The sequence below is a fragment of the Mytilus californianus genome, unplaced genomic scaffold (assembly GCF_021869535.1).
Source record: "Mytilus californianus isolate M0D057914Y unplaced genomic scaffold, xbMytCali1.0.p SCAF_36, whole genome shotgun sequence".
Taxonomy (NCBI): domain Eukaryota; kingdom Metazoa; phylum Mollusca; class Bivalvia; order Mytilida; family Mytilidae; genus Mytilus; species Mytilus californianus.
Window position 1 is genome coordinate 1,325,581 of NW_026262686.1, and position 26,675 is coordinate 1,352,255.

The 26,675-nt window shown below is 32.5% G+C and overlaps 1 protein-coding gene across 1 annotated transcript; it reads left to right on the forward strand.

Moving 5' to 3' along the window:
• The first annotated feature begins 462 nt into the window (after positions 1-462).
• On the forward strand, positions 463-26,248 carry LOC127736723 (uncharacterized). The gene is made up of 5 exons (XM_052247308.1): positions 463-753; positions 20,805-20,834; positions 24,370-24,544; positions 25,195-25,296; positions 26,238-26,248. The coding sequence occupies exons 1-5, from the start codon at positions 463-465 to the stop codon at positions 26,246-26,248; spliced, it is 609 nt and encodes a 202-aa protein (XP_052103268.1).
• Positions 26,249-26,675: the final 427 nt, after the last annotated feature.

A 26,675-nucleotide genomic window follows, 5' to 3' on the forward strand; every position in this document is an offset into this window, starting at 1 on the left:
AAAATGACCAAGTTCAACACTGTGGAAATTTGTGAGTTTATTTTCATTCTTATGTATGACCAACTGCACATATTATGTAAGAATATTTTTTATATGTCCATTTTTCAGAATCTCCGGATTTAAATCCAATAGAAAATCTCTGGCACGAAATGAAAGACTTTCTTAGAAAACATATTAAACCAACGAATCAAAACGAATTGGTAAATGGAATACAACGCTTCTGGGACACAGTAACAATAGAAAAGTGCAATTCATACATAGATCACTTAAGAAAAGTGATGCCAGTAGTAATCGAAGTAAACGGTGAAGCAACCGGTTACTGACATTTAGAATGTAACATGTATTACCTGTTAAATCTCGCCTGCTTTACCAATTAATTACGTGTAACCCCGCCTTCTTCCTTATTTTAATTTACATATAAAACAATTTGTTTGACGCTTAACTTACATTGTCACAGTAACAATGAAGAAAAGAAAACTTAAAAATATGGTTCTTGTCCGATGGGTTGGAAATAACTCCAAGGATTATGATGGAAAAGAACATTACATAGAGAAAGAAAAAATGATTGAAAGTGAATCAAAAGTAGGAGATGCCGTCAGAATTAGATGGTATGGAAAAATTTGGAATGGAATCCTCGTTTCTGACAGAAAAGATATTTGTGAAGAACCAATCAAAAAAGGGAAAAAGGAAAGAAGTCACTGTAAATCAGTTAAAAATAAACCTAAAACAAAGAAAGAAAAAGACAGAGGCAAGGTAAGAAATTACTTTCTTCTCACATAATGTTATTTACTAGTTCACGTAAGCATCTGAAAGCAAATGCATATTGTATATGTTATACATAGAGAGGTTAAACCAAACACAAACCTCACAACTGAAGCAATTATTTAAAGACAGGACAACAAATCACTAAAAACCACACCAAACAAATAACAGACAGGACAAAAAAAAACGAGGGTACAAACTACTGGCTTGGAACAGTCACATATACATTAATGTGGCGGGGTTGAACTAGTTAAAGGGATCCAACCCCCCCCCCCCCCTTTTTTTCTTATTGTTCTTATTGTCTTTCATTTCGTGTATTTCTCATATGTTTCTGATTTACGCAAACTGAATAACGGGGTTTATTAAAGTAAGAACAATCATCTATAGCATCTTTTTCAAATATGAACATGTTCAAAACATAAAAATAAAATCTTTACAAAGAACAAACACTTTTATTCATGTCATGAATATTCATTAGTAATCTGCATATAAATCTCAGTGTGTAATTTTCAATAGACATTTTAAGTTTTTTCCGTATTCTTTTTAAATGTAACTGTAAATTAAAATACAATAAATAGGGGAGGAGGAGCTTTCGATCCTAGGTATAGAATCAGAACTTGTCCATATTTCTTTTTGTTTTTATTTTGTTTGTTAATTCAAATAGTTTAATTTCTATTTCTTAATGTAGGTCCTCTATAATTTATTCTTTTAAAATATACGACTTACAATATTGTTGTCGTTAGATTCCATTATTAGCGTTGATGGTATAATGTAATGAGTTTCTTTTTCGAAATAAACATTCGAAATATTATAATGTATAATCGATAGAAATAAAAGATTTACTTAATCAAAATATAAAATATAAACAAGTTGACTAGTATTTATAAACATGGTATTAATAAATTTATTACGCAAGCAGGGAATAATTGTATATAACCTTATCTTTTTTACTACAAATGTCTGATAGGATCTTTGTGTTTAATCTAAGATGTCATAATTTATAAAATTCCCGACTGAAACTGACAGAAGGACCAATGTATCAAAGAAAAGAAAATATGCCATCTTTGTAATACTGGAGTTGAAACTGAATATCACTATTTGTGTACCCTCCCAAATATTGTAGTAATTAGACGACTCCCTTCTTATTACCGAAAAATATCAGAATAGATAAAAAAAACAAAAAAAAAACACATACTTTTAAACAACTTCATCATACAATTTGGGTATTTCTCAAGAAAATGATTCATATCTTTAAATAAATAGGTAACTTACTAGGTAAAAGGTATATCCAATGGTACAATTTAGTAATTATATATACGCCGGGCGCAGATCGAGGGGGGGTATGGGTGGGGGTAGAACCCCTTTTTTTGCTTATGAGTATAAAAACTCCTAGGGAAAATTGCCAAAATTTGCCAAAACATAGCCTGGAACCCCCCTTTTGAATTGCCCTGGATCCGTGCCTGTACGCAATGTATGTCAGGCGTGAAAATTAAATTTTCTTGTGCCATTCCGTACTGATTTAGATTTTAAACCATATGTAAATTTCTCTAATTGCATAAATGTGACTGTGTCTCTATGCTGCTATTGATTTATTGTATTTTTATTATTTTATGACCTCTTGTACACTTTGTGTCTGGGGGTAAATAGAGTATTTGTTGCTGTTGTATATATGTCAAAAATTATCAACCAACTGAATTTAAAAAAGTGTTGCTCCGCTTCATGTCGTTCACATCGGGTCCTACATTTTGATTGATTCACATTCATAAGTTTACCGGTTACTTGCCCATGGTCGGTGCTTCTCTCCAGGCGCTATGGCTCCCTCGGCCAATAAAACCCGTCGCCACCAAACTAAACAAAAATATATATTTATACCCCCCGTTAGCGAAGCGGGGGTATAAATTATTCAGGAAGTTCCGTTCGTTGGTTCGTTCGTCCGTCCGTCCGTCCAGACCTGTTATGCTTTACTCCTCTGTAACCAGTTGATGGAAGTCAATAAAACTTTGAGGGATTCTTAAGTAACTTATGGCATTGTGCACCTTCTACTTTTTTTTATCCGATTTATTTTTGGAGTTTCCCATATCAAACAACGGACTTTGCTATTTCTGGTATATGAGAGGGTAGGCATTCCCCATCCATAACTCCTCTGAAACCAGTGATTGGAATTCAATGAAACTTTCAGGGATTCTTAAGTACATAATGGCATGATGCACCTCCTATTTTTTTTTTATCCGAATGATGTTTGGGGTTTCCCATATCAAACAACGGACTTTGCAAAACTGTTCAATCTACAACACCTCGAAAACCAGTCTTCAATAAAAAAATTCAGATTCTTTTGTAAAAAGTGTCATTGTACACCCCTGTTTTATTTCTTTATCAGAGTAATTTATATTTAGCTTCTCTTGCAAACCAGTTGACTTCGCTTTTTCAATTATATACTTTGTCTCAGTGGGTATGCATCCAAGTAACTTTTGATATTTTATTTTATTTGTAGATTTTGTATGTAGGCAACCTGACACTTTCCTCGACAAAAAAAAAGGTAAGACGTCTTTTTTCATATCTTTTCAGAATGTCTTTAAAAATCTTTTGTATTCCGTGTTAAATGGTTATAATTTTAAACAATGAGTTGAATTAGGATGAAAAATAATTTAATGCACTCTGTACGAAGTTTTATGAACTCATTGACCTTGCAGTTTTGAAAATTGTATGAGGAACTTCCGCCCCGTAGATAAATTGTGCCCTTGGTCTTTATGTCTTAACAGGCGCAAATCCACGACTTTAAAAAAAAGGTGGGGGCCGGGAAAAAGGGGGGAGTTCCAGACTATGTTTTGGCAAATTTTGGCAATTTTCCATAGGACTTTTTCATATACTTTTCAGAAACAAGAGGCTCTCAAGAGCCTGTATTGCTCACCTAATTAAATGACCCTTAACAGTTAAGATTTTGTTTATAAGTAAAGCAAATTTGTTTCATGTTTTTCCAGTTATATCCTGTGTAAAATTTGACTCTGCTCTGGTGGCCATCTTGGATTCTGAACTGTAACCAAAACACAAATATGATAAGGGACCAATTGCTGATTATTCCCTCAAAGTTTCAGTTTAATCGGCCGAGTTGTTTCAGATTATTGTTTCGCCTCTATCCTATGTTATTTTATGTAAACTTGATTATGCTATGAAAGCCATCTTGCATTTTCAGCACCAACACACAAATCTGAGTAAGGACCATCAATAGATCATTCATAAAGCATTTCAGTTTAAAAAAGCTTTGTGGTTTCTGACTAAAAGATTTTTCCATGTACTTTCAATGTTATCATAGGTAAAAATTGATTTCGCTATGGCGGCCATCTTGAACTTTTGATTGGCATCAAAAACATAAATTTGATTTAAGAATATCAATAGATGATTCTGTGTGAGTTTTAGTTCAATTGGCTCTGTGTTTCCTGATTTAAAGGGAAATTTCTCTATTATTACTTTATGCCCTAAATTGGTTCAATATCTGTTAAAAATCAACCCTGCAAAGTTTGATGGTCGTATCTTCAACCGTAATGAAATAAAACGATATTTAAATGAGCGTTTTATTAAACCTGGAAGTCGCCATTTTTCTCCTACTTCCTGTAGAAGCTGACGTCAGCTCCTACAGTCTCGTGTTTTTTAAAAACCAAAGACCTGCTACGTACTTAAAATGTAGAGAAAAATCCATGTCGGCAAACGAATACATTTTGTGTATTTAAATTATTTCTGTTGTTAAAATATCGGGTCACGACCCTCGTTGTGACTTTATAGCCACACGTGTGATCATCAATTCATCTATTTGAATAAACAGGATGTGTATTGGCCATGACTTGTGAATTTCGATCTTTTCATCCAATCAAATGTGTACAAGAGTATAAAAAGAATGGTAAATTAAAACTTTTAATATTTTGTTCAATAAAAGAGAAAGAAACCACCTAAAACGTTAATTAAATTTACATTGTAATTCCACCAACAAATTTGTAAATTAATAAACTGACTGAAGTTTTTAAATATTTTGAATATTTTTAAGTATATTTGCCGTGAAATAAAAAAGTGTGTTCTTGTCAAATTATTAAAGGGATTTATGTATTGTGTAAGATAACACTAATAATGAAATGCGCAAACAAAACCCGGCATCTATCCTAATGCCCAATACGTATTTATTTCGGATTAACCTGTATTCATTGCGATAAATTTCCTCGGCTAAAATATGAATTATTAGAGAACTTGCCCATATTTAAATCATATAGTCATTTCTATGTACCGTGTTTTTAAGGTGAAATTTTTCCTAAATTATTTATATCGCCATATAATTTACATATTTGCAGTGAGAGAAAGTAACAATATTTATATTCTGAAAATACCGAAATATACGTTTTTTAGTGGTATATAAATATAAAGACATTAATTCAGACAGAGATGTATGTCTCCGATACAGGAAAGAATGATGTGCGTATGATTACAAGAGGAAAAGGAAAGAGGTGACATCATTTTGTGTGCCGAAAATCTGTACCCAACCTTATTTTTTTCTAAGCCCAAAAGACCTATCTATAATTCATGTATAATTGATGTATTTTTTTGTAAAAGTCTAAATGACCACCACGTTAGCAACTAGTATGTCTTGCTAATTTTATATGAACCTAAAATGTCGGGGAGTATATTCGCATATCCATGTTTGACGTTTTGATGTACTTTTTGTACAAAAAAAAAAGCTATATCATGACGCCAAGAAGAAATGAGGATAGCTATATGCCAGTAGCTTTTATCTGTACGCAATCCTCGTTAAAGAAATTAAAAAAAAAAATTAAAAGCCTTTACAAGTACTTGAATATAATGTCTGTAAATAAATCAATAGAAACTGCTATCTTCTTTAAAATCTGTTTTCTACCATGTACATGTATGCACGTGTGTGTTGGTATCTGTTTTTGTAAAATTCAATTTAATTATTTGTAAACGTGTCGTTTGGACACTTGGAAAGTCAACTGACTCAGGTATGTGTAGGTAAAATAATTTGTATATTAGGCGAGGGGTTTGTTTGGAATACCTCGGCGTGTCAGACACATGGCTGGCAAAAAAACTCTTTTTCAATAAATTTTCCAATTATATGTCTAAGCATTCATTGGCAGTGTATGAAACATCTCGGAACAATAAAATCAAATTAACAAATTATTGCCTTTGTCTACTTTAAATCTTTAAAAATTATGTGATATACAGTGAATCGAATTTTGATTAAAATAAAATAGTTTAAAACAAACTTAGATAGGATATGGTCCCTCGTAATAAATATGTTTTATTTTATAACGTAATACTTCGTATAGTTAATAAATTTCGGTAATTTGTATATTGTACTAGCCGATATTATTACAGGAAGCACAAACAGGTGTCAAACAAGTGGCAATATACAGAGACTTAACAATAATTATAATTTGTTAATTCAATGTTTTAATACCCAACTTTAAACACTGTGCTAAGAATAGAGACATATCTTTGGCATCCTATATAATTGTTTCTGGTAAGAAATAAAAAATAACTGTTATGCTGATTGCAAAAACACAAATAGATTTATTTTATGAATATATGATTGTTTTCAACAGGTTTTACTAGGAATTTAAAACGACAAATGCATCAAATAATAAATTAACGTTATCGACTATTACACTTTTCTATTGGAAAAGCCCTTTGTGGTTATTTAACAATCGCATTTGTGCATATCGTATTTTAAATATATGGGGAATAACATCTTAAATTTTAATTTTTTTGCGAAGTTTCCCTTTAAAGAGTTTTCCATATATTTCCAATATTATCCTATGTAAAGTTTGATTTCGCACACGGCCATCTTGATCTTTTTATCGGTACCAAAATCACAAATCTGATAAAAGACCATCAATAGACCATTAAAGCAGAAATTCGGTTCCATAGGCAGACGGAGACGAATTAAACATAAAGATTTCTGGCAAGTTTACTGTTTTTGATTCAGTAAATACTTGTTCACACTTATTTTTCCAACGTTTAATACATTAATATTCATTTATATTTGCATATAAAAAAAAAAATAGAGGAACAAAAACTTTTGCAAAATCGTAGGCACTATCTTTTTAAATAAGAAACTAACAAGGGGCTGTCAGAGTGACAGCAAACCGGATTTTCCTGCAGAGGTCGAACCCTGAACAGTTGAGCAAGTATGGACACAACATTTAAGCTTAAAACAGCTCTGAATTTGGATTGTGATTGAATATTGGACACAGCATAGGTTTGTGACACAAAATGAATGTGGTCAAAGAACTGAAAAATTTTAAATTTGTCATTTACCTATTATGGTCCAATATCCAAAATCTAAGTACATTGTTAGAATCAGCATATCAAAGAACCCCTAGAATACAATTTTTGATGAAATCAAACAAAAGTTTAATTTAGGACCCTTTGGACCTCAATGTGGACCAATTTGATAAAGGAGCACAAAATCCAAAGTCTCTAAATACATGGTTAGATTCAGCATTTCAAAGAATCCCATAAATTCAATTTTTGTTGAAATCAAACAAAGTTTAATTTTGGACCCTGATTTGGACCAACTTGAAAACTGGGCCCAAAAATCAAAAATTTATAAATACAGGTTTAGATTTAGAAATTTTTGACAACTAATGACTTAACTCAATTGAACAGAGACAATCATTGATAGACTAAAATCCATATACTTATTAATTACACCATTTCTGTTCAAAGGAAAAAAACTCAAAATAAATAAACTTATTTGCCAGTGATGTAAACAACAAAAATGGTTCTCTAAAATTAGATATGATTTAACCACTAAAAATATTTCTCTAAAATTAGATATGATGTTATACCTATTTTCAAATTATTATTAATTGTCCAATAACATCTCTGAATCTAGATTCCGAGCAAATATGTAATAATAGCATGAGGGCTGACCATGCCCCAAATCAAAAATCTAAATACCACTTAGATTCAGCATATCAAAGAACACCAAGAATTCAATTTCTTTTTAAATCAAAAAAAGTTGTATTTTGGACCCTTTGGACCTAAATGTGGACCAATTTGAAGACAGGCCTCAGAATTAAAAAAAAATCTAAAAACACAACTAGATTCAGCATATCAAGGAACACCAATAATTTAATTTTTAAAGAAATCAAACAAAGTTTAATTTTGGACCCTTTGGACCTTCATATGAATCATTTCAAAAACAGACTTTAAATCCAAAATATTAAATATCTGTTTAGATTCAGCACATAAAAGAACACAAACCATTCAGTTTTTTTTTAAAATTCAAACATAGTTTAATTTTGGACCCTTTGGACCTTAATGTGGACCAATTTGAAAACAGGCCCCAAAATCAAAAATATAAATACATAATTAGATTCAGCATATCAAAGAACACCAATAATTCAATTTTTGAAGAAATCAAACAAAGTTTAATTTTGGACCCTTTGAACCTTAATATGGACGGTGAAAATCGTCAATATCGAACTTGACCTCCATTTTGTCATCAGTAACAACATATTAAAATTTGAAAAGCTTTGGTTGAACGGTTCACGAGTAAATGCACGGACACTGTTTGGCAGCCGCCCGCCCGCCCGCCGTACATCCCCAAATTAATAACCGATTTTTTTTTATAAAATCCGGTAAAAAATCATTATTATGGCTAAATAAGAGACAATCCAATTAAATCTTCAACATTTTCTGAAACATTGGAAGTGGTACTTAACAAAGTTTGAGTTTTGGTGCTGATCCGAAATTCAACATTGCTGCCAGGGCCAATAATGCATTCTGATTGGCTGAAATTTCAAAAATCTTCTTGTAAGAAATCGCTTGGCAGATTGAATTGTGATATTGTATTGAATGTTTCTTAGATTGTAGGAATGTCCCTAAGATGGTTCTCTACTAATTTTGAGTTTTTTTGTGCTGATCTGAAATCAAAGATGGCCGGCACCGTAGTACAAAGTTTAACATAGAACCCTATGGGAAATACATACAAACAGCTTCTTCTCAGAATCTGTTTAACATATTTTAACAAAATCACTGGAAAAATTATACTAGGGTGGACCTATTTCATTCCAAACTTGTAATTTTGTGCTGATCTGATTCAAGATTGCCACCAGTTTAACACAGAAACTTGAAGATTATGGATTAACATTGTAGGAAATTTTCTCAAATGGCCACCACTTTCTGATAGGAATTTCCACATTATATGATAATTATGTATTTAAATCAGGTAAGCGATACAGGCTCTTGAGAGCCTCTGGTTACATATTTAGCCAATACCTCCACCAACAGTCCTAATCTTTTTGTTATAATTGACAGAATATTGTATTAAAATTTCAAAACAATTCATCATTCGCAAAAACATAGTGTTCACTGCAGATTTTGACCAAGCAGATACCGAGAGAAGCATATCATTAAACGACCGCATTTTTTTTTTTGTGCATCTATATAAAATAAAATAAGCGTGTGGTCAGGATAAAAGCTAAACGACCGCATTTTTTTTTTGTGCATCTATATAAAATAAAATAAGCGTGTGGTCAGGATAAAAGCTTACATCCGTCAAAAGAATATCAATTGGACGTCACCAAATAAATGTTTAGGAATTAAAAAAAAAAACACAACTATAGAAATGTTTTACTTCAAAAAGACATGCAAATTCAGAAAATCAAATGACCAAATGATCTAAGCCACATCATCGAACTGATGGTCAAAATTATGACTCTGGATATATATTTGCAAGAAACCTAGAAAATGAATTTCATAGAGGTAAACACAGTCATCAATACAACAAAAGAATTGTAATGTTCTTTGTTTTCCCTTATATCAAAGATACGAGAGGTTTTAACAATATATAAGTTCCAATATTTTGTTTATCAAAAATTTATTCCCTGTCATATATCAATTAACAAAAAACAGACCTATAGATATATTTCCATATTTTAGAATACTTATGAAACCTGATAAGCATCCGTTTAGCAGAAAAAGACATTTATGTCAACAACCTTACAAATCTGAGTATTTTAGGAGAACAGGAGCATTCAAAATATTTCATAAAACAAATAAACGGTGACAAAATTTGTCAATCTCTGACTTTTCTTTGTCCTTAATAAAGAAAAATACTACAACAATGACCATTGTTATGAAAAAATGTATTTACAAGGACATACCTTTTTAATATATTGAAAAAAGTAAAAAAGTAAAAAAGAAAACAGTTTAGCCAAAATTTAGAACAGTTTCTTCATTTGTAAATATTGTTTACATTTGTATTTTACATTTTGAAAAAAAAGACAATACTTATAAAATATGTTTGATCAGATAGTAACACCCCAGAGAGTAACGCTTTCAGATTTATATCAATGAAAAACTGATAAAAAGTTACATTGCCGTTCCCTCTTAAAGGACGCTTTAAATGGAATTTCTTTTAATAATTGTTATCATGTTTCATGTATACAAACCTTTAAATGTTAATTAGGTGCAAATGTCAAAATAATCGGATTTATAGCATCTATAACTAGCATCAATGGAAATACCACATTGGAAGATTAATAGAGAGATTAATTGGTTTGACAAATAGCTGATGCATTTACGACTGTGGTTTAACCGCATCAAAAACAAATACTGACATCTGATTAGTTTCAGATACTTACAAGTGATAATATCAGGGGCGTAGCTACCTTCTTAATGAAGTGGAATCACAAACTAAAGGGCGGGGGATCTGGGGGCCGCCTAAGGCCCCCAGTAGGTCCAGGGCAAAGCCCTGGTTAGGGGGGGGCAGGGGGGCGAAGCCCCCCGGAAGATCAAAACAATCACAACCGTAATAAAAATTGTACATTTTTGTTGTGGTTTTTTGGTCAACTATTTTTAACTTCGAGCCGAATGAAGACTAAACATTGTCGTTTGCGTTTTTTGTACGCCGTGAGAACTTTTAAAATCATTTGTATTGAGCAAAGTAGATGAATAAAAAAAAACAATAAACAAAACACAATACTATATGTGGAGTTTCTGTTAGAATAAACATCTTTGGATACCAAATACTTGGTGGACACATTCTCCAATATTTTGCTGAACATATGGATTTAGATGTTTAAAAATTCTGTGGGTAAACTCTACATGCAAGAGAGAGATAGGAATGTCTAATTTTACGCAGTTAGGAATTCTCGAAGTTGAAATTAATGAACTTTTTCAGAGGGAATGGTACTTTGATCACGATCTTTTCATGATCTGCGTTTGTTAATTATCCAGCTAATTAACAAATACATGTGAATTCGATCAGTTGCATGGCAATATCTAGATGATAACAGTGAAGATACGTGTATTATAAGTTTGGTGTTTCTTTCGAACAAGAACCAGCAGTTTAGTGTCCGACTCGGATAGAAAATTCATTATAAAATTGAATGACCAAATAGTCCAGTAAAACGGGTTAGAATTAACAATTTATTTAAATGCTTTTACAATCAACTATTCGTATAGCCGGCCCATATAGAAACGATTTATCGAATCTATATACAAGATGTTTTTTTTGTAAAATAAATAAAAACGTAATACATGTACTGGAAAATGAGTACTTTCTTTATAATAACAGCAGTTCCAACTTCTCATCTATTAGTTTACGGAAATTATTGATTGATCGAATGGTTATTAATGTCCAGTAGCAAATATTACATGCACACCAGGACGGGAATACGTTTACGTGTTGTGAAAATGAAGTATTCGTGTTGTCAAGACCTACATACTTTGTCAATTTTGAACTAGTTCACAAGGTAACAGTCATTATTCCCGGATCGATACGAGTTGAAGTCGTCTTCCTAGTAAGATGTGTGTTTTGGGGCGAAGCGGAAAATAATAATTTTCAAGTTTTTTTGTTAACCCTAAAGGGATTATGTTGTTTTTTTTTCACTCAAGGCGAGTATACGTTATGGTGGTGGTACCGACAACTATGTAGCTGTTTTTTTCCTAAACAATGTCCGTAATATAAAAAGTTCCGCCATGTTTACACCAGTTGTATGTATTTATCGTACACATACATGTCTTACAGGATTAAAATTTCGCTGCATGTGTATTCCTCTTGCTCTTATTCTTTGTGTAGTTTTTAAAATGCATACATAGAAAGACTAATTCCTATAAGTTAACTTTGTCCCTCTCTCTCTCTCTCTCTCTCTCTCTCTCTCTCTCTGTGTTTTTTTTTTTTTTTTTGGCGAAAACGACGTGGATGCACGTGCTGTCATGCCTCCGGGTAGCTACGCCCCTGAATTATATCAACCTAATGATATATTTAATCTGAATTTCTCACCCTTTTCATATGTCATGGAGCATGAAATAGTGACCTATTCCAGCGATTCATCCCTACCACTCATTACATAGTAAGTGGCCCCCCGAGTTTCCTACTGCAGACTCTTCCCTCAATATATGTCCATAATAAAAAGGTGCCAAAATGTCTACAATGAACAGCTAAACCAATTATAAAGTGTCATTCATAATTACAATTTTTTTATATTAGATAATTGTCTGAATTAAAATTGATGTGTTCTTATATTAACAACTGACAAGTGTATCAGTAAATTATTAGTTAAAAACCTACCACAACCTGTGAGAAAGTTGCAACACTCAAAATACATGTATGCTTGTTAATTATCTTTGAAATATAATTCATCTGTAAAATTACAATATCAAAATTCAATACATATTGTCGAAAAGACAGATAATATCAAGGTCTTTGTATAAAAACCCTTCTACGAGTTTAAATATATACCTGTTAATGGATTATATTTTTATTCCTTTTAGAGTGCAAACATATCAACCCCAAGTGAAGTTACAAAGCGCCAATTATTTAGTCCTCTAAAAAAGGTAAGTTTTTCACGTATAGTGGCTCCATGAAAAACTTAGATCCAAATGAGTTTAGGATTCACTAAAACCCAACCCCAGGTATTTGAGTCCCCTTATTATGATTCCCTGTCTTCAATGCAGAAAATAAACCCATTACACACAACAACTAAGTAAGTTGTAAATGTTTCAATCCATTGAAAGATTATAGAGAAGATGCGGATTAAAGGAAGTCAACATATAGTTCTGTTACACACCATAAAGTTATGCTATGGGTGTACCCACCCCTACTTGCACCCAACTAAAATGCATCCTCAATACAGAAAACAAATATATGGTGCACATCTGTACACATATTAGTGTGGTTTAAATACATTCAGTAGTTGTAGAGGAGATGCTGATTGCAGGAGGTTACCCTCTTCTAATCCATTATGCGGGTCTCCCCTAGTTGCCCCACAACTTAAATATTCCCCCTACAGACCTTCAATGGAGAAATTAAATACCTACAACTAAAATGTATAACAAGTATTTTGTATAAGTTTAACTTCAAACAATTCATTAGCATAGAGTGAGTGCATGTTGCAAGTGAGCAATATTTCAGCTATATCATGGCGAAAACAAGACTAACGTGTAATGCGAGCTTTCGTATGTCTGCTTTGGACTAGACCAACACGCTGGGCTGGATTTTTATAGTGCTACCACACCGGAGTAACTGTCCGCAGTTAGACATGTCACCCCACTCGGACACATTATTCTGACTCCGAGCCGACCAGTCCTTGCTCTATCTCCACAATGCTGCGTGCTTAGCGGAGAAGCAACAAGTACCAATTTTGATGTCTGTGGTTTTACCCGACCGGGGATCGAACATTAGCATAGAAGACTTAAGGATTGCAAAATATAACCTTATACTAATTTTATGATGGTACCCCTATCTTTCGACCCAACAAAATAAAAAGCATGGCGTACAACTACAATGTTTACCAACTGCGTTATACAAGTTTGACTTTAATTAATTCATTGGTGATATGGAGGAGTGGTGGATTTCAAGGTGTAATCCTATACTTATGCTTAGGGGGAAAGAGGGGTTTAACCCCTTTTTGCTCCCCAAATAAAATGTTCCCTTAAACACCATCAATATTGAAAATAAATATATAGTGCACACTAGTAATTTTAGAAGAGATTTTAATTGCAGGATGTGACCCTTATCGTCTACATAAACTATAATTTCCACTTGGACACTCTTTGGACCCTCAACAAACTCCTACTTGAACACAAGTAAAGAATGGATAAAACCATTGTGCACAATTACAATATATATTAAGTTTGTTGTTTAAGTATAATTTCAATCCAGTTTGTGGAAAAATGAAATTCAGAGATGTCAAGTAAATTCCACAAAAACACTTCAAAAACTGATGACACCAGAGTTTTAAGACAAAAACATTTTTCGAGGTTAAATATGCAACTGGTAATGGATTATATTTTTGTTCTTTTTAGACTGCAAACATTTTAACCCCCAATAAACTGGCAAAGGACCAATTATTTAGTCCACTAAAAAAGGTAAGTTTTTCATGTGTAGTGGCTCCATAACAAACATAGATCAGAGTGAGCTTAGAACTCCCTAATAACCCCCGTCTTTAGCCATATGAGTCCCACTTTTATGACCAACAGATCATTAATGCAGAAAATAAATCATTATTCACAACTGCTATGCATACACTAGATATTTGCAAATTTCTATTTAAAATATATTCAGCAGTTTTAGAGGATATGCGAATTGCAGGGTTTTACCAAATATGAAAGTACCATTTAACTTATGCTTACCACTTTTCTCATCCATGTGAAAAAAATAAACCCATGGAGGAAAACCATAGAAAATATGTAGTAAGTTGTATAAGCATGGATTTCATACAGGTCGATACACTGATTCGATAAAAACACTTAAAACAGATGTCATCGAGATAAATGGATTATATTTTCGTTCTTTTTTAGAGTGCAAGCATATCAACTGCCAGTAAAGTTGCAAGGCATCAATTATTTAGTCCTCTAAAAAAGGTGAGTTTTCACGTTTAGTGAACAACTACAAAAAATAAATATTACGTTGTATAAGTTTGTTAAATCCATGCATTGGTTATGGAGTAGTTAATTGAAGGGATGCTCAGGAGGTACACGTATTTGCTCACCAACTTAAATCCCCCTAAAGACCCTCAATGCAGAAATAAGTACATTGTGCACATGATTTAACGTTGGTTAAAATATATCCAGTACTTTTAGAGATTTCGATTACAGGTTGTAACTCTACACCCTTCTACATAAAATATGATTTTTATTTGAACCCTCTTTAAACCCCAAACAAACACCTGTTTGAAAAAAATGAAACCATGGTGCAAAATAAAAATGGATATTAAGTATGTTGGATAAGTTTAACTTCATTCTTTAGCAATATTGGATTGCAGGATGTATCCTTACTAATGTTATACAGTTACCACGGTTACATCCTATTTGCAACCCAACTTAATATTCATATATAGACCCTTAAAAACGTTTGCTTGAATTCTATAAAAAGTGGTTAATATCAAGATTATAATAATCATGGTTATAACAGAACAGTTGCTAAAAGTCGAAAAGACTTGACGAAACAACAACTTGAAACGCACTAACGAACCAAACAGCGGAAAAGCGCCTTGGTTATTGTTCTCTATTTCAATCTGAAAGAGTTCTTCAAAGTTAAAGAAATATTCTAACGATAATGAGTACCTATTTTGTCAAGGAAAGATACTCAGTCTTTCCAATACTTAGCTCACATGGCCGTGTGATTTTGCCATCACTTTGCGTCCTTCGTCCGTCGTCGTCGGCGTCGTCCACAATTTACATTTTAATCTTCTCCTCTAAAACCATTGGGCCAATTGGAACAAAACTTGATATGGATGGTCCCCTTTCAAAATTATATCAGATAGCCCCTCCCTCCATCCAAAATGGCCGCCGTTACTAAAAATATAAATTTCTCTAAATAGCTAAAACTGCCTTATTTTTCAGCAAAATGGGCTCAAATTTGAACTGTACCCTCATGGAAAAGAGTTGTTTAACATATATTCCGGGTTTTTTTCCGAAAAATGTATACTTTTGCCGATTTTACCTACTATGCAAATTAGGCTGATTTTGACAAAAATCCAATTCAAAATCTTCTCCTCTGAAGCCACTGGGCCAATTGGAACCAAACTTGACATGGATGGTCCCTGGGTTATTATAATTATATCCAATAACCCCGTCCTCCACCCAAAATGGCCGCCGTTATTAACAATAGGAATTTCTTTACATAAAATCTTTAAATCTTCTCCTCTTAAACCACTGGGCCAGTTGAAACCAAACTTGGCATAAGGCATCCGTGTGGGGTCCCCTTTCAAAATTATATCCGACAGCCCCGCCCTCCATCCAAAATGGCCACCAATAACAAAAAATAGAAATTTCTTTAAATGGCTAATCAAACTGCATTATTTTTCAGCAGAATGGATTCAAATACAAAAAATGTATCAACTAAATATTTGTTTAACAGTTATTTTTTTTGAAAAAACATAATGTTTTCATCAAGTTGTGTCATTCTGGTCACTGACAATCCAGGTGAGCGATTACATGCTCCAGGGAGACTAGGGTTTAAATTGAAAAGTCTATAAAACTACTCGAAAACGAACTATTAGGTTCATTCAACTTATGCCTGAAAAACAGGTACAAAAAGGCAGGATAAATGTTGACATGGGTTGTGTATAAGTAAGTCTGATCTTGTGTAAAAATTTAATTAGCAGTGTGCCATCAAACTGGAATAAGTCCACATTTTTTGGGCATGAAATATACGATGATGATGTTCCGTATGAATGTTAAATATAATATGTTGGCATTCTATGGAAAGCTCATCAAGAACAAATTAGCTTTCGTATTTTAATGCAAACTGAAAATCTTTATACACACCACTCCTTAAATTTCCTTAATTTAGCAGCATTTTGTCCCTTCAAAAAATATATACTTAGTAAAATCTCTCAACTTACAAAAATAGTAGTCAGAATTGTAATAAAAATCCTAACCCAATCCTAACGTTCAACATTTGTTGTCTTTAAAATTCATTTTTCTAAGCCTTTCTTAAAAAAAAAATATTGCTCGCATACGAGTTTTGTTTTTTAGATGACGCCTACAAGAATTAATTTTAAAAAGGCGTGTTCACCAGTCCCCCCTTCATCGCAGAAAACATCTACAAGTTTCAGTCCTCCACCATGTATTGCATTGACAGGAGTATCTCCTGCAACAAAGAGGACACATATAAAAGTCGTTACTAGACCTGATTCATCAACAACAATTGCTTCGTCCAATGCAGAGGAGTACCACACCCATTCAACAAAGCAATCATTTGTAGAATATTCTGTAAGTACTTTAGTTCTACGATAGGTGTCGCCGCTACTATACTTTAAACATCTTTGAACTTTGAATCCCTAGGATAAAGTTTTACAACAAATAACTAAATTGAAGAGAACGTTTGTTGCCCCCCCCCCCCCCCCTTTCCGAGGAAAATTATTATGCCTAAGAACAACGGATGTTAGATTTACCATTCTAGTACTTATGTATCTCCCTTCATATTGTTTTTCGTCATGTCGGTTAATTACAAAACCTAATACACGCAACTCCTCCATTTTTAATGGGATTTCCTTAGAATTTTGCAATGCCCGTTTTTTTTTAACATATGGCTATTCGCATATCGTTTATCCTATGTTAAATTAAAAACACATGGTCTCAAGAAATAAAAAAATCTGGGTCTTCAAGTGGAAAACTTGAATCTCCATGTCGTAATGATCCTTATCGTAAATATTATTGCAATTGCATTAAGACGGTGTTTTTTCCCATGTAGTCCTATGTTAAAATTTAAACACCCTTGGGGTGCAAGTAATAAAGATCACAAAAACTTGAATCTCCATGTCTTGAGGATGCTTTATGTCAAGTTTTATTGTATTTGCATTTAGCCCCTTAAACAAAATATACTAGTTCAATTTCTTAACTTACAAAAATAGTGGCCAGAATTGTAATTAAAAAAAAATCCCCCAAAAATCTTAATCTTCAATATTTGAATAGATTTTATCAAGATTTTCTTAAAAAACTAATCATTGCATCAATAAAAATGTCCATCAACACGTTTTGTTCTGTAGATAGCACCAACAAGAGTAATTTCTGCACAAAAGACGTATACACCAGCCATCTTTTTATCGCAGAAAACATCTACAAGTTTCAGTCCTCCACCATGTAGTGCATTTACCCGAGCATCTCCTTCACGAAATAAAACACCTGTAAAAGTCGTCAAAAGACTGGATTCATCAGTAGAAATTGCTTCATCCAATGCAGAGGAGCATAGTAACCAATCAACACAGTATTCATCAGTAGAATTTTCTGTAAGTACTTTAGTTCTATTTTAGCTGTTCTTGCTACAAATATCTTTGAACCCCTAAGAGCAAGTTTAAAAAAAAAAAAAATAAACTGGAAAAAAATATGTTAAAATTGTCTTATCCTGGGATGTGTTCTCTGAGGTGATGCATTATTTTTTTTTTTCTTCAAAATTTACCTTGGGCATATAGCGAAAAGGGGAGATATTGAAGCATTAGAAATCATTTTTTTTTTGCCAGACAGCCATTTTATTCTTCGAAAAATCCAACTCCCCCCCCCCCACCCACCGTTATGTTTGTGCCTAAGTACACCGGATGTAAGATTTACCACTTTAGTACTGGATCAGACCAATTACGTAAGACGTAAAACATAAACATGACGATGTTTTTCTTTATTCAAATGAAACTAAGGAACTTAAATATGAAAATATATTTCAAATTGTGCTCTATGAAATTTCACAAACGTTTCTGTGTACCTTAATTATGTCATCAGACAATTGTGGCATTTCACACAGACTCACTACTGTACAGCTGTTACGTCTGTACGCCTTTGTGTGTTAATGGTTTTAATGGTTAAAGGGTTAAATTTACACATTTATATTCTAATGTATAAAATAATAATGTAATCAGCATTGAGAGGAAGGAAACAAACTTAATATAAAATTCGCTTTTACTTCTAAATTTAACTTATCGGAGTTCTTATTTACTAGTAACCCTGAATTAATTTTTGATCTCTGTTTCCTTAATAACCCATGAAAAGCTATTTAAAAATAAAGAGTGTCAAATGAAATCCCTCCTAGAACTTTCAATAACAAATGTTATCTTTAAATCAAGAGGTTTTATGGAATATCACTGCCGGCGTTTTGACCTGCGAGTCGTAATATCATCACCTCTATCAGTCTGCAGTAATTTGTCACATATCTAACACAACAATACTACGATCCTTGTAATTTTTACAGTCTGTTCAGTAATATAAATAACTTGGTATTATTATGAGAGCGTCAGGTACTTTGCAGTAGATACTCTTGGGAAAAAAGGCATTAAAAGTTATATTTATGATAACATGCAAATTCAAGGAGGAATACGGAAATCCTAAATTACTTTTAAAATTGTTTGACTCGTGTGTCAATCGTTTTCTTTGTTATATAGTGAGTTATAAGCATTATATATATAGAATATTGAAAAGGTTTAAATAATTTCAGCTTGAAAAACTATATGATAGGTTTTCTCCAGAAGGAACCCTGTAAGATATTGCAAGTTTGTGTTGGGTTTAAATAAATATACCTCAAACATGGCTACCTTAGCAGAGTTGGGACGTTATACAATCCCCATGCAATTTCTGAAGTAAATAAGTATAATGATGTTTTTTCTTTCATTCTATTTCTGGGGACAAAAGGAAAGGGAAACAAATAACTGATGTATAACGCTTTGAAAAATCTTAATATCAAAATATGTAGTAACTGTTTTAAACAATTTTCGAACTTAAGAATATCAAACCACACACTTGAGATCAAGGTTGGAAGGTATAAAAATATACCTGCATATTAGAGAAATTTTGAGAATCGCAACTAAATAAGATTGAGAATGAGATGCTCTTTTTGTGTAAATGCAAACTATATGAGAATCTGAGAAATGCCTTTTACAACAAAGTTAGTTTACTTTTACCTAAATTCCTCAGGCTATATAACACCGATAGACTCGATAGATTTGAATTGTTGATAAACTGCCAGGAAAACGATGTTCTGTTACTGATAGTATATTTCGTAGTGGTATGTAATGAGTTAAGAAACGCATCAAGAGAAATATTAAATAATTGATTTGTTTCTTTTTTTCAGTCATGATTCTACTTGTACAAAATTTTAAACTGAATAAATTTATCTTATCTGATCTGATCTTATGTAAAAGGCATTTTGCATACATATATGTTTTTCAGATATATCCATGAGGGTATAGGAATTAATGTTCTTTTAATATCTATATTTCTAATACATAGACCTTTCATCTAACTTTATGTAAAGATGCTGTTTGTTGTCTAAAGCTGATAGAAGGCATAAATGATTTAGAAATAATTTTGAACGGATAAGAAACCAAAGGTTATTTAATCATTCAATTTTCATCTTTAAACCATTTTGTTATCAGAAAAATCACGCTTTTATTGATGAATTAAATAAGTATTATAAAGTAAATGCCACGATATCTTATTGGGTTACATAGTTCATAATTAACTTCAACTGGTCAAGTGAGAGACGGCTTATGTATCCTGTATCCTTTAATGTCTTGTAAACAATGAAAAAGCAGGTCAGATGTGAATTTTGGGTTGTTGCAATTAAGACTCTAGACACGTCACTGTTGCCTCTTTTAGTATTTTAAGGCATGTTTTCGAAATTTCATATTAGTGCACTTTTTTAAGATAGGTTTGATATATTCTTTGGATTTCTTGTATGATTTATTTGTATTACCTTTCAACAATATTTCAAAATTGAAAACACAAGACTTTTACATTTTTTTCAAATAATCAAATACTAGTTACATAAATTTGTAAAATGATAATTGTTTTGGTAGCTTTTGCAATAATATTTTGTTCAGAATTTATAAATATTCACTGTGTTAGAATTTTTGAAAAATATCCTAACATTGATAGTTTACTAATGTAATCAAAGTATGAATCACAGTCAGTGTCTATATTTAACAAGAATGTGTGAACGAGATACTTATCCCTAAATGAGTGCAGAAAAGTTAAGGAAAAGATATCAATCTAATTTTTCACAATTACCGTAAAAATGCAATATTCGACTCTGTTTTCAGAATTTTACAACATCAACACCAAAGAAAGATGTAAGTAAAAATAAATTAATTGTTTGCACGATTAAATGTACAATCGAAACAAAATAGGCATAGCTACGGACTTCTTCCCAAGTCAAGGTTTTCAGAGTCTACGTTGTTCCCCAAAAGCCCTTGACGGATTCGATACATATTTTGCGGGTCTACATTCAAGTCTGCATAATCCAATCAAAATAGTTGTTATTTCGACTTAATTAGGTCATGTCAAATCTTTCGAATACTGCCTTTCTTGTATTTTTCTATAATAGTTAAATACATTTTATGTCTTGAAAACTCACGTATTTCCGATAAATCGTAACTATCTTCACAAAATAATAATTTCAATTTCAGCGCTCGAATTTATCGGTAATTTTGAATGGTTGTAGCTAAGATAAACTATTCGAAGTCGGAAGCGTAAGGAAATGTAAAACCCGCAAAATATGTATCTAATCCGTCAAGGATTTGTGGGGAACAACGTGGACTCAGAGTTGGAGTTGTGTGGATCTAAAAGGCATACCTTTTCAAATATATCAAACTTGTAAATATTTTTGTATTCCTCTTTTGGCTAATAAGCAATCCTCATTAGTTTGAAAATACTGTTGTCAGTATTGTCAAATGTTTGGGGATAGACTTGTAAGACAGGAAAAAAAATAAAAGCTGTTTCGGTATTGGTGTCGAACACTTAAAACCAAAAACATTTCTCTGTATGATTTTTTTTCCACTTGATGCCACCTTTAGACAAAGAATGCAATTATATCAGTGAAATGTAAATACAACTTAAATTTAGTCTTAAATCAGAGACAAAATTAGAGAGGAGTGGCTACAACACAAACCGTTTGTAGTGAATAAGCGAACGAGGTTTTAAGAAATACATGTCGGAACTAGTTTCTGCTATCAATATCGAAAAATTAGTTGGCCGTTTTAAAAAATCGACCTCTTTCTATACTGGGGCCAAATATTAATTATATTACTGATAAAGATAAAAACAAGTTTGTTACGTATCGTGGTATATAGACAAATAACAAGTTAACACATGAACCAGACAAGTACCCACAACCCGAAAGACAGACAAATACAAGGAACAGACAAAACTAAAAAAGAAAAAGAAAACACGAACTCCTATAAAAACTAGGAGTGAAACCAGATGCTCCGAAAGTGAAGCGAATCCTGCAGCACCAACGACATCCGTCGTGTTTCTCTTGGTCACACCCAGTGACAGTGTGAACATTATAAATTGCAAAGATATAAGATAGATGGATAGACAGATACAGACGTTGTAACATTATAGCTATATTTTCTAATAAGGTGTACAGTTATAGTTTTTTGAAAGTTGATTAAACACGTGAACAGAGCTGTTCATCTAAAATCAATCGAAATATAATGAATGTCTAAATGAAATAAGGTCAATGAAATTCTTACATGCAGTTTTTCATTTCATTTGATAAAAAGTATTGGTCACTGAAAAAACTTGACCAAATTACTGCATAGAATTCTTCTTGCCTTTGTTAATTTGTTTTCCTTCATTTTTTACAATGAAAAAAAAAAACATTTTTCATTGTTAAACAACTCAAACCCTTTTAGCTATACTTCTGCATTGATACATTAACCCGACTCTTCAAATTACTGAATTATCCTTTTTTCATTATTCAGGACACTAATGCCCCAAGTGTGTACAATTTCATAACGCGTCCCTGGGATCCAAGTCCAAAAAGCATTATAAAGAAACATAGAAGAGCCGTAGAATCAGCAACAACGTCTCCAGGCAGAGAATACACCATGTTGGACGAACAGCTTCAAAACGACTCCGGGATTGAAAAACAGGTATATATCAAAAACTTAAATCTAAGGTACCGAAGTTTCAAGGAATATTTAAAAAAGGGACAATACATTTATATTCAAAGTTGCAAATACAAGTATGGAAATCACAGACAACACGTAGTGAGACCAGATCTTCTGAAAGGGTTGGCATTTCCTGTCCTCGTATTGTCAAAATATTAGAGTCTTTCCGAAGAAAAACACAAATCAAACTGTCAACATCGAAATTTCATATGCATCCACCAGTTCTTTATGATGATGATCATATCATTTATGGAGTGATGAAGCATTAAAGGACATTTTTTTCCAATGGATGAAAGGCCTATTCTTCAAGGCTATGAAGTTTTCAACAAATCAAAACATACACCTGTATGTATTTCAGTAACTAAATAAAGTAATTGATTTATTTTTTTCTTAGTATTCAGATTGTGAGTACCGTTATCCCTATGCTCCGCTCCTGTCCGTTATACAATTACTGCAACACGTTCTTGTATTTGAACAACATATATACAAATGAGTAACAGTTAATACTAATATTGTTCTTCGTTTTATTTCATTTTAGAATAATGACCCACAAAACCTACAAATGTCATTTAATGATCATAATTCAGAGGACAACACAATTACAACAGGTATATAGAACTATCTCCCTTTAAATAGAGAATGTGTATTCTTGCAACTTTTTCCAGAACTAATTTATTAACATATGCTATTATAATGCTATATTTGCTTGCCAAATGTTACACATATAAATTGTGCTTTATCTGAAAAACGGTCACATGCATGTCAATGTCTTCGCACAAAACTCATCTTCACCTTTGGTACCTGTAGAACTGAAGTCGCACAGAGAGTAATTCAACCTGGCTGCAGCCAATCGTATTGAGTTTTACAAAATAATCTTGTAATTGACAAAATTTTGAAAAACTATCACCAGTTGCATTAACTGCAATACTTGAGCTATTCCTTTTCTTCCTTTTTAATTCTTTTATGTCAATTAATCCGCGTGACTTATTTACTTTTCAAGCGTTATACAAAGGAGATGTTATAATTGGTATAATCTTACTCATTTTTGGAACCATATCTTCATCTTCAACGGCTCTACGGACACAACTCGCACCATCTACTAGACAATGTTGCGACGGACTTACAATTATATACGGCTTTATTCGCCAAGGGTGAAAATGATTTATAAAGAATAATTGGTATTGGATACAAGTTCAAAGTCATATCTAAGCGTTCTTAACATCAAAGTTAGACATCCAATTCCATTGCTTTTTAATTTCAGACAGTATATTATACTTGCAATAGAAATATTCCTTCTTACATTTTAAAGTCGGCGTGTTATACGCATTGGGAAAATTACTGAAAATTACTACAGCACTATATTAATTCACTAAAACTGGTTAATTAAACTTAATCTGTCACTTTTTAAGAAAATTCCAGTACAAAGCCAGGAAAGTAGGAGGTTATGTTTTTATGTTACGTAGAGTTTGCCTTCCGTTTTTCTTACAACCAATTGGTCTTTGAAACTATTCTGACGGTGTTTTCATTTTCATATTTTTAGAAATTTTATAACATATATCATGTAGTTGATGGACCAGTTTGTGCTCAGACAAAATGATTTTGAAAACATGCTATCCAACTTTCAAAATAAGTTTTTCTTTAAACTTAACATAAGCTTGAAAAAAAAAACTATTTTCAACTTGACCTTCTATGATTTTTAGATTATTCGGAGAAAATAACAGACGTCTTGCGTAGTAAGCAGTGGAGGCTACTTAACAATAAAGGTCCTGCTGCCCTTACGAGAAGTTTGGTGAAGGCAATCTTTACAAATGACGAGCTGCTGAATTCATCATTTGGCGGCAAAAAAGGCAACATGTTTGATCCCGAAAGGATCTCCCGTATAAGAGGTATAGTTCTAGATTACAATGATTTGTATGTGTATTGCTAAGGTCTCAAGCTGTTTTTTGTTAAATATCTTAAGGTCAGAAGTCACATTTCAAGTTTCCGAAATGCTGAAGGAGAAATACGGCAATTTCATGTGTGGTTAGGTATGTTAATTTTCTGTGTGTCAGTCTAACCACAATAAAGAAATCCTTGAGCAAGAACTGCTTACCATTGCGGAGCAGCTGAGATAACCCCTGGTTTTAAGTGGGTCCGTGTTGCTCATCTTTACTTTTCTGTGTTTGTTCTCGTTGATTGTTGTTTGTCTTTGTCTCTTTTTTTGTTTTGGCCACGTGTTTGTCTGTCGATATTGATTCACGATCTTTTTATTACGTCTTGGTATCTTCTACCCCGTTTTTTTCATGAACATTGGCGTTTTATTTATTGAAAATGCTTACATGTACTGAATTCAGTAAAGCGCTTTCCTTTTGAGTGCGAAAAGAGATAAAACCTTGCGTTTGACTTACGTTTATATTTGAATTCCTTTTTGTTTTTAAATCAAAGCTATACTATAGAAAAATGCCATGGCTCATTCAGTGATTCACTTCCTAAATCTTAAAACACATATTGGTCAATCTGAGAACACCAGGAAAACTTTTCAATACTTTCTTTGCAGACACAGTTAACCAGGAGTTTAGTATTCCAGCTTGCATATGTTCAACAGTGTGGAATGAATGCAGGACCAGTGTTACACAAATGTTGAAGCATTTCAGAAAAGGTAATTATTCATTCCGAGGACATTTTTTTGAAATACAAAATACACAATATACTTTTTCCCTTTTTTTATTCTACAAGTGCAATTGTTTTAAAATACGTCTGTTTCTGAACACCTTAACAATTTTGACAATAATATTTAGATATGAAATTTCAACAAAAAAATAATGTTCCGTATTAATTTATACTACATTGATGTTAGGCATTTTCTCTTTGACCTGTTTAAAATATATACCCCCAGTCCAATCAAGATTTGGTACATTGATTCCAGTTGTGCAACATAAAATAGTCTTCTCATTTCCACATAATTAAAATGAATGAAAGCAAAACTATTTAATGCAAACAACCGACTGTACTTAATTGAAACGAAAGCATTTCAAAATTATTGAACAATTGCAAATACGGGTATCATGCAAGATATTTATACTTTCTCTTTCTATTGTTACAAAATTTTGTTTTTGTCCTTATAGGGAAAGACGGACATAAAGAACAGGAATAAAACAACTGTCAGAAAACAATTCTACACACTCTTAAGCAGCCTAATGAAGAAGTGATAATTGATATTTTAAAAGAAAACTTATACTGTAGCTAGCAAAAAGTACTTATTTTTTTGTCAATCTTGATAACGTTCAGCCGTTATCAAGGATGAGAAAGTTGAATAACTTGAACAATTTCAACATCATATTAGTTCTATGAGACAAAGTAGTTTCTGTTTTTTTCATAACCTTAGCGTCCAGCCGTTATGTGCAAAAATAGAAGTTCACATTGTGTTAATTTTTTTTTATAACGTTAGCGTTCAGACGTGTTTTTTTTTAAAACAAAATCAAGAAGTATACATGTATGTATTCTCTGTTTCTTTAAAACGTTAACATTCAGCCGTTCTGTAGAAAAAAGTAAAAATGTCATAATTGGATAAAATCATACATCTTGTATAAATATTAACAGATGAAAGTTAAAAACACTGTTTTCATTCTTTATAACGTTAGCGTTTAGCCGTTACCTAGGATGAAAAAATGAACATGAACAATTTCTACGTCATATTAGTTCTAAAAGACAAAGTAATATTTTTTTTTTCTCATGACGTTAGCGTTAGTTAAGCCATTATGTAGAAAAAAAATGAATATCTTTTTGGAAAGAAATTTCAAATTGAGGTGCAGGTAACATATTTATTAGGTAATGTAGACAACGCTTGCTTGCAATGGGTATATAGAAAATCACTTTTTGTGAGATTGGACAGAAGTTAGAGGGGAAACGCGAGTTTCCATACACGGTAAAGGGAAATTATACATAAAGCGTAGAGTTCAACTGAGGTCATTGTCGACGTAGGGGAGTAGAATTACGACACATGACATCTGAGCAGGTTTAGTTTTTGTTCCTGCATTC